At 43.8% G+C, this 16,787-nt stretch overlaps 2 protein-coding genes across 2 annotated transcripts; one reads left to right on the top strand and one right to left on the bottom strand.

Moving 5' to 3' along the window:
- Nucleotides 1-3,570: 3,570 nt before the first annotated feature.
- LOC117558601 (zinc finger MYM-type protein 1-like) lies at nt 3,571-5,299 on the bottom strand. Its single transcript, XM_034234860.1, has 2 exons — nt 4,727-5,299; nt 3,571-4,532 (listed from the first exon to the last, which is right to left on the bottom strand). Exons 1-2 carry the CDS (start codon nt 5,297-5,299, stop codon nt 3,948-3,950), a joined length of 1,158 nt encoding a protein of 385 aa, XP_034090751.1. The 3' UTR covers nt 3,571-3,947.
- A 2,979-nt stretch (nt 5,300-8,278) lies between these two features.
- LOC117558602 lies at nt 8,279-13,342 on the top strand. The gene is made up of 2 exons (XM_034234861.1): nt 8,279-11,654; nt 11,772-13,342. The coding sequence occupies exons 1-2, from the start codon at nt 8,909-8,911 to the stop codon at nt 13,340-13,342; spliced, it is 4,317 nt and encodes a 1,438-aa protein (XP_034090752.1). The 5' UTR covers nt 8,279-8,908.
- The last annotated feature ends 3,445 nt before the right edge of the window (nt 13,343-16,787 follow it).

A 16,787-nucleotide genomic window follows, 5' to 3' on the forward strand; every position in this document is an offset into this window, starting at 1 on the left:
GCCTATCATGAGCCAATAAAAAAAAAAATTCAAATATTTTTTTATTTGATTTCGGGTGTTTTTTTATAATCTTAAATAAACAAAGTCTTGGCTTTTAGAATATGAAACTTTTATTTCCAAAATCACACGATAAATACATTTTTGAAGCTTGTAAAGGGAAGAAGACAGCTCTCCCTCGCCACTCTGCTGTTCCACAGCGCCGCTTCCCCTCCCTCCGCTGAAATTATTAATGTAAGGCATATAGTAATCATAGATAACACGGCAGGGTCCGTTACAGTTTGTTTTCATCTGATTTCAAATAAACAAAGTCTTGGCTTTCAGAATATTAAACTTGTTTCGGCAAATTCAGATGATAAATACAACTTTGAAGCTTGTAACGGCATAATTACAAGCGGAGAACGGAGTAACTTGAAACAGCCGGTGTTTCTCGTGATTGTTTTCCCCGGGACACAAACACAATACACACAAATGCAAAAATACATACACACACACACACACATATACACACACACACACACGTACACGTACACACACACACACACACACACACACACACACACACACACACACACACACACACACACACACACACACACACACACACACACACACACACACGTGAGCTTCCCCCAAAATATCTTCCCTCCATACTATTTTGATTATTTGCTCCGCTAATCAATCAGATCGATGGATTCCAGAGATTTTTCTCAAAAATGATGACTCCGTGACAGTCAGTGGGCACCACTTAACAGCCAATCAGAATGAGAATATGCTTCACATGTGATTTATTCAAATTGCGAGTGATTGAGTGACAGATGAAGGTTGTTTAGGAGAAAATGTCGGAGAAGAAAAAGTTTGAGAGTGACGCTCGCAAAAGGAAATTGTTGAGGGAAAAGGAGTTTCGAGACAAGCAGCTATTACAAAAAATGCCGAAGCTTACAGGTTATTTTAAACCTGTAGGCCAGGATGAGGAGGAAGGACAGATGAGTTCTGTACCGAGCGGCAGCGGTGTCGGTACCATATGTGTTCGGGGTACCATATGTGTTCGGGGTCCGTCTCTTACCAATGACGTCATGACGTCACGCATTGTGATTGGCTGTAATTTCGATGTATATTTCCATTGAAAATGCTAACCGCTAGCCGCAAAGCTAGCATCGCAGCCACTGCTCCGTTTTCGGAGACTTTGCACACGTTTTTCCCAAACATTTTCACACGCTAGGAGTATAGGAGTACTTCTATTCGCTTCGTCTTGGTCTAGATGTGATTTGATGTGTCGTGTGTCCCCCAAAAATAACAATCGACAGTGTAAACATAATTATGTAAATAACCCAATTTGTGTTCTGTGAAACGGAAAAGGATTTTACATTGTTTTTGTTACTTTCGTTGCAGTGTCTTAAATGTAATTTAGGTTAACTTCCTGTTTGAAGTTGTTGCTATGGAAACAACATGACGGAGAAAAAAGTAATATCTTCTACATATAATAACGGACAAAGTAAAGAATGAAGTGTAGGCTATGTTTAAATGTTCGGAATTTGACCGTGTATGATGGTCCTCTTGAGTTGCCGTACAGCCAATGCCGTACAGCCACTGCTCCGTTTTCGGAGACTTTGCACACATTTTTCACAAACATTTTCACACGCTAGGAGTATGGGAGTACTTCCACTCGCTTCATCTTGATCTGTAGATGTGATTTGCCCCCGAGCACCTCTGGGTAAATTACCGTACAGCCAATCACAATGCGTGACGTCATTGTTAAGAGACGGACCCCGAACACATATGGTACCCCGAACACATATGGTACCGACACCGGCCGCGGGCCATCTGGTTCTGATAGCGATGGAGTAGCGGGAGAGGAAAAACAGACAGGAGGGACATTATCTGTTGGAGGAGATGGAGAGGACGATGAGGACTTGCTACGTGAATGGGAGCCAACGGCAACCGGACAAATACATGAGGGAGGCCCGATACGTCACTCATCTGGAGGAGAGGACCAGGCGCGCGTAGAGCAGAGTGGAGAAGTGCGATCACAGAGCCTGCCGATGCTATAAATGACTTTGATTTGTTGTTTAAATAGCCCCAGGGCCTGATGGCAGGTTAAGGCGGGCTTGCCCGCGTCGTAGTACCGTTTAGCGAGAGCGCGTATGTTTTGGATTAGGCCAACCGGCTACCTCAAACATATCCAGGTTAGGTTGAACCAGCTTCGTAGTACAGGCCCCTGGAACCTCTCATACAATACAATAATACAATACAAAGTGTGTGTGTGTGTGCGTGTGCGTGCGTGTGTGTGTGTGTGTGTGTGTGGAGACACACACTGTGATGGATGTGATGGATCGTTGGAGCAATGTGCAACTCAAGGCATATGCTCGAACGGGAGCTGCCTGGGCGCTGCAATCATGTTGCGCGCACTATCCGTGCGGAGTGTGCTGACTTTTCGTACAATGTCCCACTGTCTGGCTACCTGCATAAAGTCAAGTGCTCGGTGCAGTTGTCAGCGAAATGTCGCTCCTCTGTTTTCATTGAAACAGCTCCTTATATCCGTTAGCGCAGCTAGCTATCACCAGATGCTAACAACAACAATACACGTAAGGTGTGCCCGTTCTCTCTCTCGCTCGCGCCACAGATATGGAAAGCCATTTGCGCCATGATTCGCTCGTATGTTCACGCGTATTTTCGCGTGAAAGTATGCGCGAATAAACGGGGAGGTCCGTTTAATAAACGGGGAGGTCCGAATAAGTTCAAGGTTTCTGTAACCAATCAGTGAAGAGTAAAGCCAGACCAAAGCAATCTGTAGATGAAAAGTTCCTGACATTGTGAGGCTGTGAATTGTACATTATTTCAGATTCATGGGACAATGTATTCATTTGCCTTTCAATATAATAAATATATCAATCAATATAACCTGCCTTCATTGTCTTTTAAAATAAAATCGCCTTTTCCTAAACCCTCTGGAGTGTGAAGTGAAGGGTATTTTCTCAATTTTTAGATGTCTCCTTAAATCACCTTTTAAATGTACTTCTTATAACATGGCATGGTGTTACATATCACAAATGTTCTCTGGTCTTGCTAGAAACGCAAAGTCACTCACCGTAGAGCACTGTCTTATGAAATACTTAGCTTAGAAATCCGATTTTTGGAAAATTTAAAAACTGTTTTTTTTGGTGTTTCAGATTTGGTTTACCAAAGTCTTTGGTTCACAAAAGTAGTGACATATATGAATTACCCTATAGGCCTATATAAATGTGTTATTCATGTCTAAAATGAAAATGTGTAAATTATAATTAGTTCTATCACTACTTTCACCACAGAAAAGTTACATCAGGACTGAGTAATGACTTCATATACCATACTGAGGTTCATGCAGTGGCGAGCCGTGACTTTTCTACCTAGGCCCTCTGACCCCACCCCCCTCTTCCCTCGAAAAAAAAAAGAAAACGTTTTTACGTCACAGCCTATAGTATACTTCAGCGGAATATAAAAACAGCGGCCAGGGGTGCAAAACGCATCAATGACAGCGACCCTCTACCACACAAAACAACACCATTTATATAAACACCTATCATGACAGGGCACCCACAGCCAAGTAACAATTACAAATGAATTAAGTCGGCACGGCGGCCCACATTGAAAATCACTTTGACTTACCTTTGATGATCAAATCACCTAAACACAAAGTCCATCCTCCTGTCTTTTTGGATGAAGAACTTGATGGCGTCGTCATGCAGGTGATCCTTTGCTTTTAAAGCAATCAGCAATTCCTTCTCGATCGAAATTAAGGCCAAGTCTGACAGTCGGACTTGCCCAGTCGTGGACCTCGAGTAGCTTTTTATGCGCTTCAGCGCAGAGAAGGACCTCTCCACAGAGGCAGTGGACACAGGTATTGTCAGGATGATGCATGAGAGGGTGTACACCTGTTTCATGCTTTCACTCAGTCCTTTTTTGAGGAGAAACTAATGAATGTCGGCTGGGCTTTTCCCCAAAATGTCAGACATGCCGTACATCACGGCGAGTTCCGTGTGCAGTCGAGGCTGGTCGAAATATCCGCCATAGCTCTCCATCAAACTGTTCAAGGCAGCAGTTGGGAAATAGTTACAGTAATGCCCGAACTGTTGCGGGTCCAGAAGGGCCAGGAATTCCAGCTTTTTGTGGTCACTGAAGCGGTTGGAAATCTGGGTTAGCAGGCTGTCAATTACGCTGCAGTGGAGCTCCCTGTACCGTGCACGAACGTCTCCTTGAGCTCCACGGCCGCGCGGAGGACCAACCAAAGCCTGGGTTTCATCGTAGACGCTGTCAAAGTTCCCCTTCTCCTGTTCAATTTGTCGCTGTAGCTGATCCACTCTGGCCAGGCAGAACTGCATATCAAAACCTTTGTTCTGAAGTATTTCAAAAACAACATCCGAGTAGGAGAAGATAGCGTGGAAGGTTTTCAACCAAAAGCTGAAATCGAAGCTGGTAAGGAGGGTGATGTATCCATCAGAGCAATGAACAGTTTCGTCATCAAACTCTGTGTGATGGTCTACGATGTGCTCGAACACCTACGAGAGTAATGCTTAGTTTAGAAAAAACAACTTATAGACCTCCAGTAAACACTAAGATTAGCTTTTCATTTAATGTAATACTAGCATAGTTCTTTACCTTCATGTTTTTATGAGTGGGTAGTTTCCAACACTAAATCATTTCTTTATTATTGTTAATATTTCCATTACGTTCATTGTTATTATTATCTTACCTCTCTCAATTCCCTGGTCGTATCTGCCACTGTGCACACCAAGCGAGAATGAAAGCACCAGCGAGTAGGAGCTGCCCGTGGAAGCCTATGCTGGCAAATATCATCCAGTAGCTTGGTGCGCTTTGCTGAGCGGCTGAAAAAAGTGGCCAAGCCAGAGAGGTGGGAGAAGAAGACCTTACACTCTCTTATCTTGGAAGCTCCATTTGACAAAACGAGATTTAAGATGGGAGCATAGCAGTGAATGAAAAGGGCCTGTGGAATTGTTTCCTTAACTTTCGCTTGCACCCCATTCAATCCAGAGGCCATAACAGCTGCTCCATCGTAGCACTGCGCGACCACTTTGTCAATACAGCCACTCTCCCTCAGGAACTCCAGCAGCCGTGTAGCTATGGCCTCTGCTCGTTTGTCCTCTGTCATATCTTCGTACTTGAAGAAACGCTCTTTTATCCCATCGTCAGTGACATATCGAAGCACATATGACATCTGCGCCACGTTGCTAATGTCTGTCGTTTCATCCAACATGACCGCAACAAAAGATGCCTTCCTCAGCTCCTCTTTCATGCTATCCGTCATTACACTAGCGACAGCGCTGATCAGGTCATTCTGAATCCTTGAAGATGTGCCGGTAAATACTGTTGATGTGGCGAGGTGTGTGTGCAGGTCGCTGTCATATTCTGCCACTAAATCCAGCAACTCTATGTAATTCCCCTTGTTTGATGAAGTTACACTCTCATCGTACCTCGGAACGGCAACTCCTGCTTGCCCAAGTACACCACACAATTTATCAGGCGTTTCAAAATTCCTCGGTTCCTCTTCACATTTTCATTATGAAGGATGACACCCCGGCATTGTTGCTCATCCAGCTGGAGCTCTATCCTGGTGTCCCCAAATGTTTTAAGCCGAATAGTAGCTCTGAGGTGACCTGAAGCATTCTGATGGCGATGTGCTGATTTGGATAAACTTCATAAATCAGAATATCCATCTCTGGCCCATGACCCACTGTCCGCTCCAAAAAGCAAGCAATCCCAGCAGTACAGCTTGTGTTCCCTGGTTGATCCGGTCATCCAGTTGTATCTGGCGTAATTGCCGATATTAAAATGCCTCTCGAACCGTTTGGTTTTTTGAACCAAATTAAGCTGTGGTGTTGGTCGCCCTTTGGTAATTAACTCCAATTTATCCGTGTAACTCATTCTTGAAAAAGACTCGGTTAGTAGTTTCGCAACGATGTCATCACTATCACTAACGTGAGCCATCGTGAATGAACGTATGCTAATTCCGCCTAGCTTGACCCGTTGATATATCACATGCATAAACTTGGCAGCGCAGCGGGCGGAACTTGTCATAAAGTCCGCGATAATAAAGCCCTCCCATTTAGAGGGGAAGATATGATTGGTCAATTGTACTGTCACTTGACATTACTCTCTCGTTGTTTTACTATAGCGGGCCCTCTGTGAATCGCATAGAGGGCCAGACGAGCTTTTTTCATGTAACCCTTCACATTCAAACAGAAACTGAACAGGCAGATTCGAAGGATTTATTTCTTTGGACATTTTATTTTAAATACAATTAAATCAAGTTTTTTCGGTAAAAATATAACAAAAATAATATTTAAAAAATATATATTTAAAAAAAATAATATATTTTTTAAATGTTTTTAAATATTATTTTTTAGAATATCTTAGGCCCTCAGAGAGGGCGTAGAGGGCCCTGACGGCTCGCCACTGGGTTCATGTGATGTGTACAAATACAAATTGAGCATTACAACTTTTTTTTACAACCAACTATTTATGTTAACATAAGACTGTAAAATCTCAATATTTAAAATACAGGGTTCATACAGTTTTTCACCAATGATTTTCAATGACTTTTCCATGACCAAAAAAAATTACTCTCTCTTTCATGTGGCTAGCATGCGCTGCCTCGCCCATATTCGAAATATCGAATATGTTACAACACAGTTTGCATTTAGCACGTCTTGGGTCAATGTCTTTTGATAACCACAATTGGTATACATTGTTGAAACTGCACTTCCCTGGCATCTTGGCAGCTTTATATCAAATAGTAGCTCCTGTAGACTAGAGGGCGTGATTAATACATAGTCCCATGAATCTGGAATAATGTACAATTCACAGCCTCACAATGTCAGGAACTTTTCATCTACAGATTGCTTTGGTCTGACTTTACTCTTCACTGATTGGTTACAGAAACTTTGAACTTATACGGACCTCCCCGTTTATTCGCGCGAACATATGCACGAATCATGGCGCAAATGGCTTTATATACACACCCTCCCGGTCCTGCCGATGGCCAGTCGGTGCCTGCCGGTGAGCGTGGAAGTGTGGTCTGCCGCAAGCGGACGGCAGGAGCGGGGCTGTCAGCATCAGCTTGTAGATGGTATTTTAAACTCGATAAGCTCTGAAACTACGGGACAGCCGAGGACAAAAAATACACATGCGTTAATCGCGTTAAAATAATTAGTGGCGTTATTAACGCGTTAACTTGACAGCCCTAATATTTATATAACTAAAGTCCACACATTTTTCTACACAGCATCCATGGCAAGCATCCATGGCAATATGTGACATTCACCTGCTTCTTTGTTGTTTCTGTTTCTATGTGTTTTACAGCAGGATGCCAGATTCCCTTTCTTTCTTTCTTTCTTCAATTTACAAGTAGTGCTCTCCTGCTGACCCCATCACTACGTAGCACGGGGACAGCGAGACAAAAGCGACTGTTGTCCGGTGTTGCTTGTTGGGATAGCTGTGTGACGGATGCCATATGGGTCGCTGCGGTGAGTGTGAAGAATGGTGGGGTGCTTATTTAAAGCTTTCCAGGTGAACTGAGGGAAAGCCAGGAATCCAGGTTCCACAAACCTGGAATCTGGAAGGGAGCACAATAAACCTGATGAGTTTGAATTTGAGTTGATTATGAGTTAATTTTCAATTGATAATTAGTTCACAATAAGTTCACTTTAGTTACTCACACAACTTGACTTATAAGTCCGGACCTGAACCTGAATGTGAGTCCAGGTACGCAGCTCTACTACTGTATGCAGAAGTATTATTTTAAGCAACACATTAAGTTGACGAAACACTCGAGACAAATGTAATTAAAGTCTGCATTCAAACATTTTTTCTTTTGCCAGCTGTATTCACCTTGCAGGTGCAGCTATGTGGCTTTTATCCTGGATAAAGTGTTTAAGTCATGGATGTTCAAAGTTTAACTTCTTCATATTTAACTAGAGTCATGACCGAAAGAACGAGATCGCGGATACAAGCGGTCGAGATGGGTTTTCTCCGCAGGGTGGCTGGTGTCTCCCTTAGGGATAGGGGAGAAGTTCGGTCATCCGGGAGGGACTCGGAGTTGAACCGCTCCTCCTTCGCGTCGAAAGGAGCCAGTTGAGGTGGTTCGGGCACCTAGTTAGGATGCCACATGGGCAGAGTTGGGTGTAATAATATTACTTTTGTCGGTAACGGAGTAGTGTAACGCGTAATTTAGTAATCACACTACAGTTACTGTAGGAGCCAAAACGTTGATTTATTATGTGTATTATTTAATCATTTAATGTATGTAATGGAGTATAATTGATTGGTGTCAAGTGATCATGATCCGCAGCCACGGCTGGGCGGAGCGGCTGATTGGTGCTGCGATTGCCTCAGCTGGTTAAAAGAGTCCTGCTGATGATACTCTGTGTTCTAGTTTGGTTGTGAAGCCACACGGTTTTTTGACCGCTGCATTGCACTGCAGAGAAGGATAACTTGGAAATAAATATACCAAAAGAAAGGTGACTCTGAGTGATGTGTGAGCGCGTGGGCCAGGCGCTAAAACCAAAGAACAAAAGGAGCTTAAGAAAGGTGGAAAGAAGGCTCTTTTATTCGTCAAAAAACCCAGCTTGATGAGCGCTGGTCCGTGGAAACGTATGTTTTGAAAACAAGAACTCATAACAGCGTGTCAAATACTCGCCTTCGTTTTACTACGGATTCTACTTCCTAGAACGACGGTGTTGTGAAACTTGAATGACTGAAGGCAACAATCACTCCTCCCCCAACTACATCTGTAACGCGTCACTGCTGTGGAGCGTTCAAAGACTGTTGGAAACGTCTCAACTCAAGGCAAGACAATGAAAGTCCACAAACAATGAAGTAAAATTCAAAAGGAATAAACGTGTTGTCTTGAACAAAAATGGCAGACTTGGAAAGTTTGGAAAGTGACATTGACTGTGTGTATATGGAAAGGCTCAAACGACTGAAATCATCAAGGAGTGCAAAATTGGGTGCATTGACAAGGAAAATAAATGAAATCAGACAATTAATGGAAAATGTCTGCAATGTGGAACTGGTTAAGTCGAAAAGGGAAAGTGAGTTTACACAACTACACAAAGAAATGGAACAGTTAAATGATTCTGTTCAAGCTTTAATGTCCACTGAGGAGGAGAAAGAAATGGATCAGGATGAATGGTATAACCCCAAAGCAGCTGCCTTGGAAGAGTTTAATCAGGAGGTCTTAAACTGGATCGCTGATGCTCCTGTGTCCAATGTTGTCCAGACAAAAATAAAAGGACATACGAGTGTTGCACCTCGGGACAGTATTTCAAACGTAAAGAGTGTTCATTCACAAAGTTCAAGGAGATCCTCTCGGTCTTCTATCACATCTGCTAAAATAAAGTTGGAAAATAGAAATGCAGAATTGTTAGCACGAGCTGCTAGGCTGACTCAGAAGCAAGCACTGGAAAGGGAGGAAGCCGGTTTGAAGGAAAGAAAGGAACAGCTGGAACTTGAAACAGATATTGCAGCAAACACTGCAAAATTAAAGGTAATCAAAAGAATGGAGGATTGTCATGCAGGCACGTACCAAGCAGGAGACAGAATGAATGAATATTTGGATCACTCACTGTTTGTGAGTACAGCATTAGAGCAAGAAAATGCTCATTTGAATGCTAACAAGCATACACCAAACATCAATAAAACTGCAAATGCCGTTAATAGTGAAACACAATTCATACCACAACGTCCTGAAAGTTCAACTTCATCCAGCACGTCTTCTAGCAAGGGAGAGGGCAATATGAACGGCTTAATAAGCATCATGGAAAAACAGACCATAATAACAGAAACAATGGTAAAGCAGCAGAAACTTTCTTCATTACCCCCGCTCAGCATTCCCACCTTCAACGGAAACCCTTTGGACTATCGGTCCTTCATAAGAGCATTTGAGCATGGTATTGAAGAGAAAACAGAAATCAGTAAGGACAGGCTTTACTTCTTGGAGCAATGCACTATTAGCCAACCAAGACAGCTTGTGCGCAGTTGCCAATATATGCAATCTGACAAAGGATACATGGAAGCAAAAAGGTTGTTGAAGCATCATTATGGAGATGAATATCTTATCGCGACAGCCTACATCGACAAGGCTCTCAATTGGCCATCTATTAAACCTGAGGATCCACAAGCTTTAAAAACCTTTGCTGTGTTTCTGAATGGATGTCTCAATACAATGGATAGTGTGGAATACATGGAGGAAATGGATCACCCAATCAACATGCGAGCTGTTCTTTCTAAACTCCCATATAAGCTTAGAGAAAACTGGAGAGCTAAAGCTTGTAACATACAAGATGGAAACAACAGAAGAGTTAAGTTTGAAGATCTAGTGAAGTTTGTCGACCATCATGCTAGAATCCTTTCTCATCCAGTGTTCGGAAACTTAAAGGAAATTCCAAATACATCAGCAAAGACAAGCTACACATTCGTTCCTGCTACTCCCAGCGCAAGGTTCAAACCGAGATCTCCAGAGTTATATAAAAGTGGTTTTGCCACTAGTGTATCCCCATTACCTCAGAAAGAAAACTGTAACCGACACAGTGACACATCCCAATCAAACCGATGCATCTACTGTAAAGGAGAACACCATCTTTCTGCTTGCAATCAGATTCTCAAAAACACCCACAAAGAGAAGTTGGAATTCCTCAGAAGCAAAGGACTTTGCTTTGGATGTTTAGAAAAGGGCCACATGAGTAAAGGATGCAAACAAAGACATACCTGCAAAGAGTGCAATCTCACACACCCCACTCTGTTGCATTTCAGTAATATCGAGTCGGGCAAAGGAAAGGTAAAGACTGTTGCAAATGCTTTAGTGGATATGGATAAAGATGATTCACGGGAGGAGGATATTGGGGCCGGTGAGCCTGAAGGCACCCTGGCTATCGTTCCTGTGAAGGTGAAAACAAAACAGGGTAATACCATCATAACAACATACGCCTTTCTGGACCCAGGTAGTACGGCTACCTTTTGCACAGAGTCCATTCTACAGCAGCTTCAAGTGACTGGACGCAACACGAAGATACTCTTACGAACAATGAAGGAGTCAGTTAAAACATCTGTTGCATGTGACCTTGAAATATGTGGTCTAGAAAGTAACCAGTATGTAGCACTTCCACCTGTTTATTCACAAAACAAAATACCAGTACGAAAGGCAAATATTCCCTCTCAGGAGGATGTGGGACAATGGGAATACCTGAAAGAGGTCAATATACCACAAATTGATGCAGAGGTTGGCTTGCTAATTGGGTGCAACGTGCCAAAAGCTCTAGAGCCATGCAAAGTCATAAACAGCCAAGGGAATGGCCCGTACGCTGTTAAGACCATTTTAGGTTGGACAATAAATGGACCTCTAGGAAGGTCAGATACGACTCGTTGGATTAAGCCAGTCGTTACAGCAAACAGAATTTCTGTTGTGGAAATCGAGGAATTGTTGAAGCAGCAAGTGAAGCTGGACTTTCCAGAACATCAACACAAGGAGCGTCTGGAAATGTCAAGAGAGGATCACAAGTTCATGGAAAGTGTCTCTAATTCTGTCAAGTTAGTAGACGGACACTACAGTATTGGACTGCCATTAAAGGAAAAAGGACTTGATTTTCCCAATAATAGACGTGTTGCTGAACAAAGAGCTTTGAACCTAAAAAGAAAATTCCAACAAAACAACAAATTCTACAAGGAGTACAAAGAGTTCATGGCGGATGTTGTTGATAAAGGTTTTGCCATCAGAATGACACCTGAACAAAAAGACAAGGCAAATCAAAGCAAAAGGAGCTGGTATATTCCACACCACGGCGTGTACCATCCAAAAAAGCGTAAACTGAGGGTGGTTTTTGATTGCGGTGCAACTTACCAGGGCACATCTCTGAATGCACGTCTTCTCCAAGGCCCAGATTTAACCAACAGTCTTATTGGTGTCCTTACAAGATTCCGGCAGAAGAACATTGCATTCATGGCAGATATTGAAGCCATGTTCCATCAGGTCAAGGTGCCAGAGGAAGACTCAGATCTTCTCACATTCTTGTGGTGGCCCGATGGAGATCTCAGTAGTGAGCTAGAAGAGTACCAAATGGTTGTACACATCTTTGGAGCAACATCCTCGCCTAGTTGTGCCAACTTTGCCCTACAACAGTGTGCAAGAGACAATGTGGATGACTTTAGCCCAGAGGCTGTCTCTTCGATGCTAAGAAATGTTTATGTGGACGATTGCCTAAAATCAATGGAAGACGAGAGGAAGGCAGTGATAATCGCTCACGAACTTAAAACCCTGTGCAGTAAGGGTGGTTTCAAGTTAAACAAATGGGTAAGCAACAGCAGAGCTCTACTACAAACAATACCAGAGGAAAGTAGATCAAAGGAAATCAAGGATCTGGATCTGGATAAAAGTACCCTACCTGTTGAAAGAGCTCTCGGAGTTCAGTGGTGCACGGAAACGGACTCATTCCATTTCAAATTTACTCCTCAGGATAAACCACTTACCAGGAGAGGTATTCTGTCAGTAGTGAGCTCTATATTTGATCCGCTGGGTATGTTGTCCCCTGTGATCCTCCCTGCAAAGCAAATCTTGCAAACATTAACAGGAATAAGGCTAGGATGGGACGAAAATATTCCTGAAGAATGTAAGGAACAGTGGTTGAGCTGGCTACACCACTTGCAATTACTGAGAGACTTCAAAGTCAAAAGATGCATCACACCACTCAACTTTGGAGATCCAGTCTCAGCTCAGCTTCATCACTTTGGAGATGCTAGTGAAAGTGGTTACGGAACAGTATCTTACCTTCGCCTGATGAACAAAGCAAACGCAGTTTATTGTTCCTTTATCATGGGTAAGGCCAGAGTAGTTCCACTCAAACCTGTGACCATCCCAAGAATGGAGCTTACCGCTGCCACTGTAGCCGTCCGGATGGACCGAATGTTACAGGAAGAGTTGGAGCTTAAACTCCAGCCATCCGTGTTTTGGACTGACAGCACGTCTGTGTTGAAGTACATACAAAATGAAACTACAAGATTCCACACCTTCGTCGCCAACAGAGTCGCAGTCATTCGATCTGCTTCAGAGACTTCCCAATGGAGGTATGTTAATGGTTGCCTGAATCCAGCTGACTGTGTATCAAGGGGAATCTCTGTAAGTCGCTTTCTGAGAGATGAAACCTGGTTAAGGGGACCAGAGTTCCTTAGTCTCCCTGAGCATCAGTGGCCTAAATCTCCAGATTTGACTCTAACAGCCAGCGACCCTGAAGTCAAAGTTTTTGCCGTAAGTCTCAACCCCATGGAAGAAAGCAGTCCGCTTCATTTAAGGATGAGATAACTGCGCTAAAGAAAGGACTTGCAGTCAAAAGGAGCAGTCATCTTCACAAACTGGCACCCATTCTGCAGAACAACTTGGTAAAAGTTGGCGGAAGGTTATCGAAATCCGCAATGCCAGCCGAAGCCAAAAGCCCAATTATCTTACCTGCAAACAATCATGTGACTCAACTCCTCATCAGACATGTCCATGAGAACATAGGGCACAGTGGAAGGAGTCATACTCTGTCAGGTTTAAGGCAGAAATATTGGATTCCTGGAGGAAATTCTGCAATCCGAAAAATCCTCTCTAAATGTGTAACCTGCAGGAAACTCAGTGGTGTAAAAAGTCAGCAATTCATGGCAGACTTGCCGGAAGAAAGAGTTACCCCTGATGATCCGCCCTTCACAAACGTGGGCGTGGATTTCTTTGGCCCATTTGAGTTGAAACAGAGAAGAGCCACAGTTAAAAGATACGGTGTAATTTTTACCTGTCTAAACATCAGAGCAGTTCACCTTGAACTTGCACACAGTCTCAACACTGACTCTTGCATTAATGCCATCAGGAGATTTATTGCAAGAAGAGGCCCTGTCAAGGTCATGAGGTCAGACAACGGAACCAATTTGGTTAGAGCTGAACGTGAACTAAAAGAAGCAATACAAGAGTTAAACCACACACAAATCCAGAACAAGCTTCTTAAAGAGGAAGTAAAGTGGATATTTAACCCACCAGCAGGCTCCCACCACGGAGGAATCTGGGAAAGACAAATCAGAACCGTCAGACGCATTCTCAGTGCCCTCACGCAAGAACAGAAGCTTGACGAGGAAGGACTTGCCACACTTTTCTGCGAAGTGGAGGCGATCATAAATGATCGACCCATAACGACTGTTTCCAACGACCCTGGAGATTTAGAGCCCCTCACTCCAAATCACCTTTTGCTGCTCAAATCAAAACCATTTCTTCCGCCTGGTGTCTTCAATCCGAGCGACTGCCACGGGAAGAGAAGATGGCGCCAAATTCAGTACATGGCCAACTTATTTTGGAAGCGATGGACCAAGGAATACCTACCGGAACTCCAAATAAGGCAAAAGTGGAACAGGAAAAGGAGGAATTTCGCAACAGGGGACATTGTCCTTATCGTCGACGAAAATGCTCCAAGAAATTCCTGGCTCATGGGACGAATAACGCAAGTCTTGCCAGACTCGAGAGGTTTTGTACGACAAGTGGAAGTACAGACAAAAACCAGCACACTCCGTCGACCCATCACAAAGCTGTTACTGCTGGTCGAGTCCCAAAATGAGCTCTAGCCCCCTTCCCCTCTTGCACCACACAAGCACATTTACACACACGGACTCATGTGTTAATACACATTCGCCCTACAAAGGGTCAGAAGCCCTGAACAAATGTTTTGTATTGGCTCTCCATTTTATGTTTATTAGTAATTGTCATGTGTGATTCCATAACAATTAGGGGCCGGAGTGTAGGAGCCAAAACGTTGATTTATTATTTGTATTATTTAATCATTTAATGTATGTAATGGAGTATAATTGATTGGTGTCAAGTGATCATGATCCGCAGCCACGGCTGGGCGGAGCGGCTGATTGGTGCTGCGATTGCCTCAGCTGGTTAAAAGAGTCCTGCTGATGATACTCTGTGTTCTAGTTTGGTTGTGAAGCCACACGGTTTTTTGACCGCTGCATTGCACTGCAGAGAAGGATAACTTGGAAATAAATATACCAAAAGAAAGGTGACTCTGAGTGATGTGTGAGCGCGTCGGCCAGGCGCTAAAACCAAATAACAAAAGGAGCTTAAGAAAGGTGGAAAGAAGGCTCTTTTAGTTACTAACATTGCCCCGACACGCGTTACTTCGTTACTTTTATAAAATAATCACACTCACTGACAGACTAGAGGGGTTTCCGCCGCAGGTTTATATACATGTAGGCCTATGTAATCTGCGCGACTTGCGAGACCACATCTCCACGTGCAGTGCTGCATAAACATGGATGAGTCATCTGTAAACTCCCTCAACGGGGCCGCTCGCTCTCTTTTGTTGATCGCCCTCTCACGGGTGAACAGTTCAATGTCCCGCTTCATTGTAGGAATTCTGCCATGTCTCTACCACTTTAGTTTGACCATCTCTGTTACTAAGTTATGGAATACTAAATACATAAGTAATTAGATACCTTACCGTTACTGCGCTCATAAAGAATGATAAGAATAATGCGTCTTGAACTGGTTTCATTAATTAGTGTCTTGACGTTTCACAGACTGTTAGCTTGTTGTGTGGCTGGTAGCCTATTTTAGAGCATATAAAAAGAAAGACTTGTGTTATGTCTTCCTTAATGCAATAGTAATTGGGGGTGCAAGTGGAGTCTCGCAGAGGCAAAACTGTGGCGCGCACACTGTAGGTGCGCCGCAGTCTGCGTGATCTGCCTGTAGGGAGGGGCGGGCCGGCCCTGCGAGTAAAGTAACAAGTTACTTTATGTAGAGAGTAACGAAGTAGTGTAATATATTACTTTTTTTAAAAGTAATATGTAATATGTAATATATTACTTTTTTTTAGTAACGACCCCATCTCTGCACATGGGCGCCTCCCTAGGGAGGTGTTCCAGGCACGTCCAGCTGGGAAGAGACCAAGGGGTAGACCTAGGACCAGGGGAAGGGATTATATCTCTTCGCTGGCCTGGGAGCGCCTTGGGATCCCCCAGTCAGAGCTCGTTGATGTGGCCAGGGAAAGGAAAGTTTGGGGCTCTCTGCTGGAACTGCTACCCCTGCGACCCGACCACGGATAAGCGGGAGAAGATGGATGGATGGATATTTGACTAGTATTAAAGTTCACTTTTCATTCAGGAAGTATGACGCTGCGCTTTCAGTGCGCTTCTCCATGTTTGTGATTGGTCGAATGCTCCAAATACCACCCCTTTCATGTGAACGCGCACCTAACTACATTGCTGGCTTGAGCGATCCACTTGATAACCAGCGTCGTAGTACAGTTTAGCGACAGCGCGTATGTTTTGGATTAGGCCAACCGGCTAACTCAAACATATCCAGGTTAGGAAAATCCAGCTTCGTATTACAGGCCTTTGAGCTGTAGTTATCAGTCTCTCAGTCTGACTGGAGAGGACTCTCCTCCACCTTGTTGACAGCTCATTATATCCGTTAGCGCAGCTAGCTAGCACCAGATGCTAACAACAACAACAACAATAATACACGTAACCGGTGCGCGCGCTTTCTCTCTCGCTTGCTCGCGCCACACATACACACCCTCCCACACTTATGATCTCTATGAAAGTGGCCATGTCGGCAGGCCACATCATGTAGACAGCCAGACACCCCAGGGCTCGACATTAACGACTGCCCGATGGCCCAGGGCCATCTAGTATTTAGCTCGGGCAATGAAGCCTCACCTGCTGGTTGCCCGATCGGGCAATATATTATGCCAGTATCATGCAGCTCGCGGATCCAGTAA

Source organism: Gymnodraco acuticeps, unplaced genomic scaffold, assembly GCF_902827175.1.
Source record: "Gymnodraco acuticeps unplaced genomic scaffold, fGymAcu1.1, whole genome shotgun sequence".
Taxonomy (NCBI): domain Eukaryota; kingdom Metazoa; phylum Chordata; class Actinopteri; order Perciformes; family Bathydraconidae; genus Gymnodraco; species Gymnodraco acuticeps.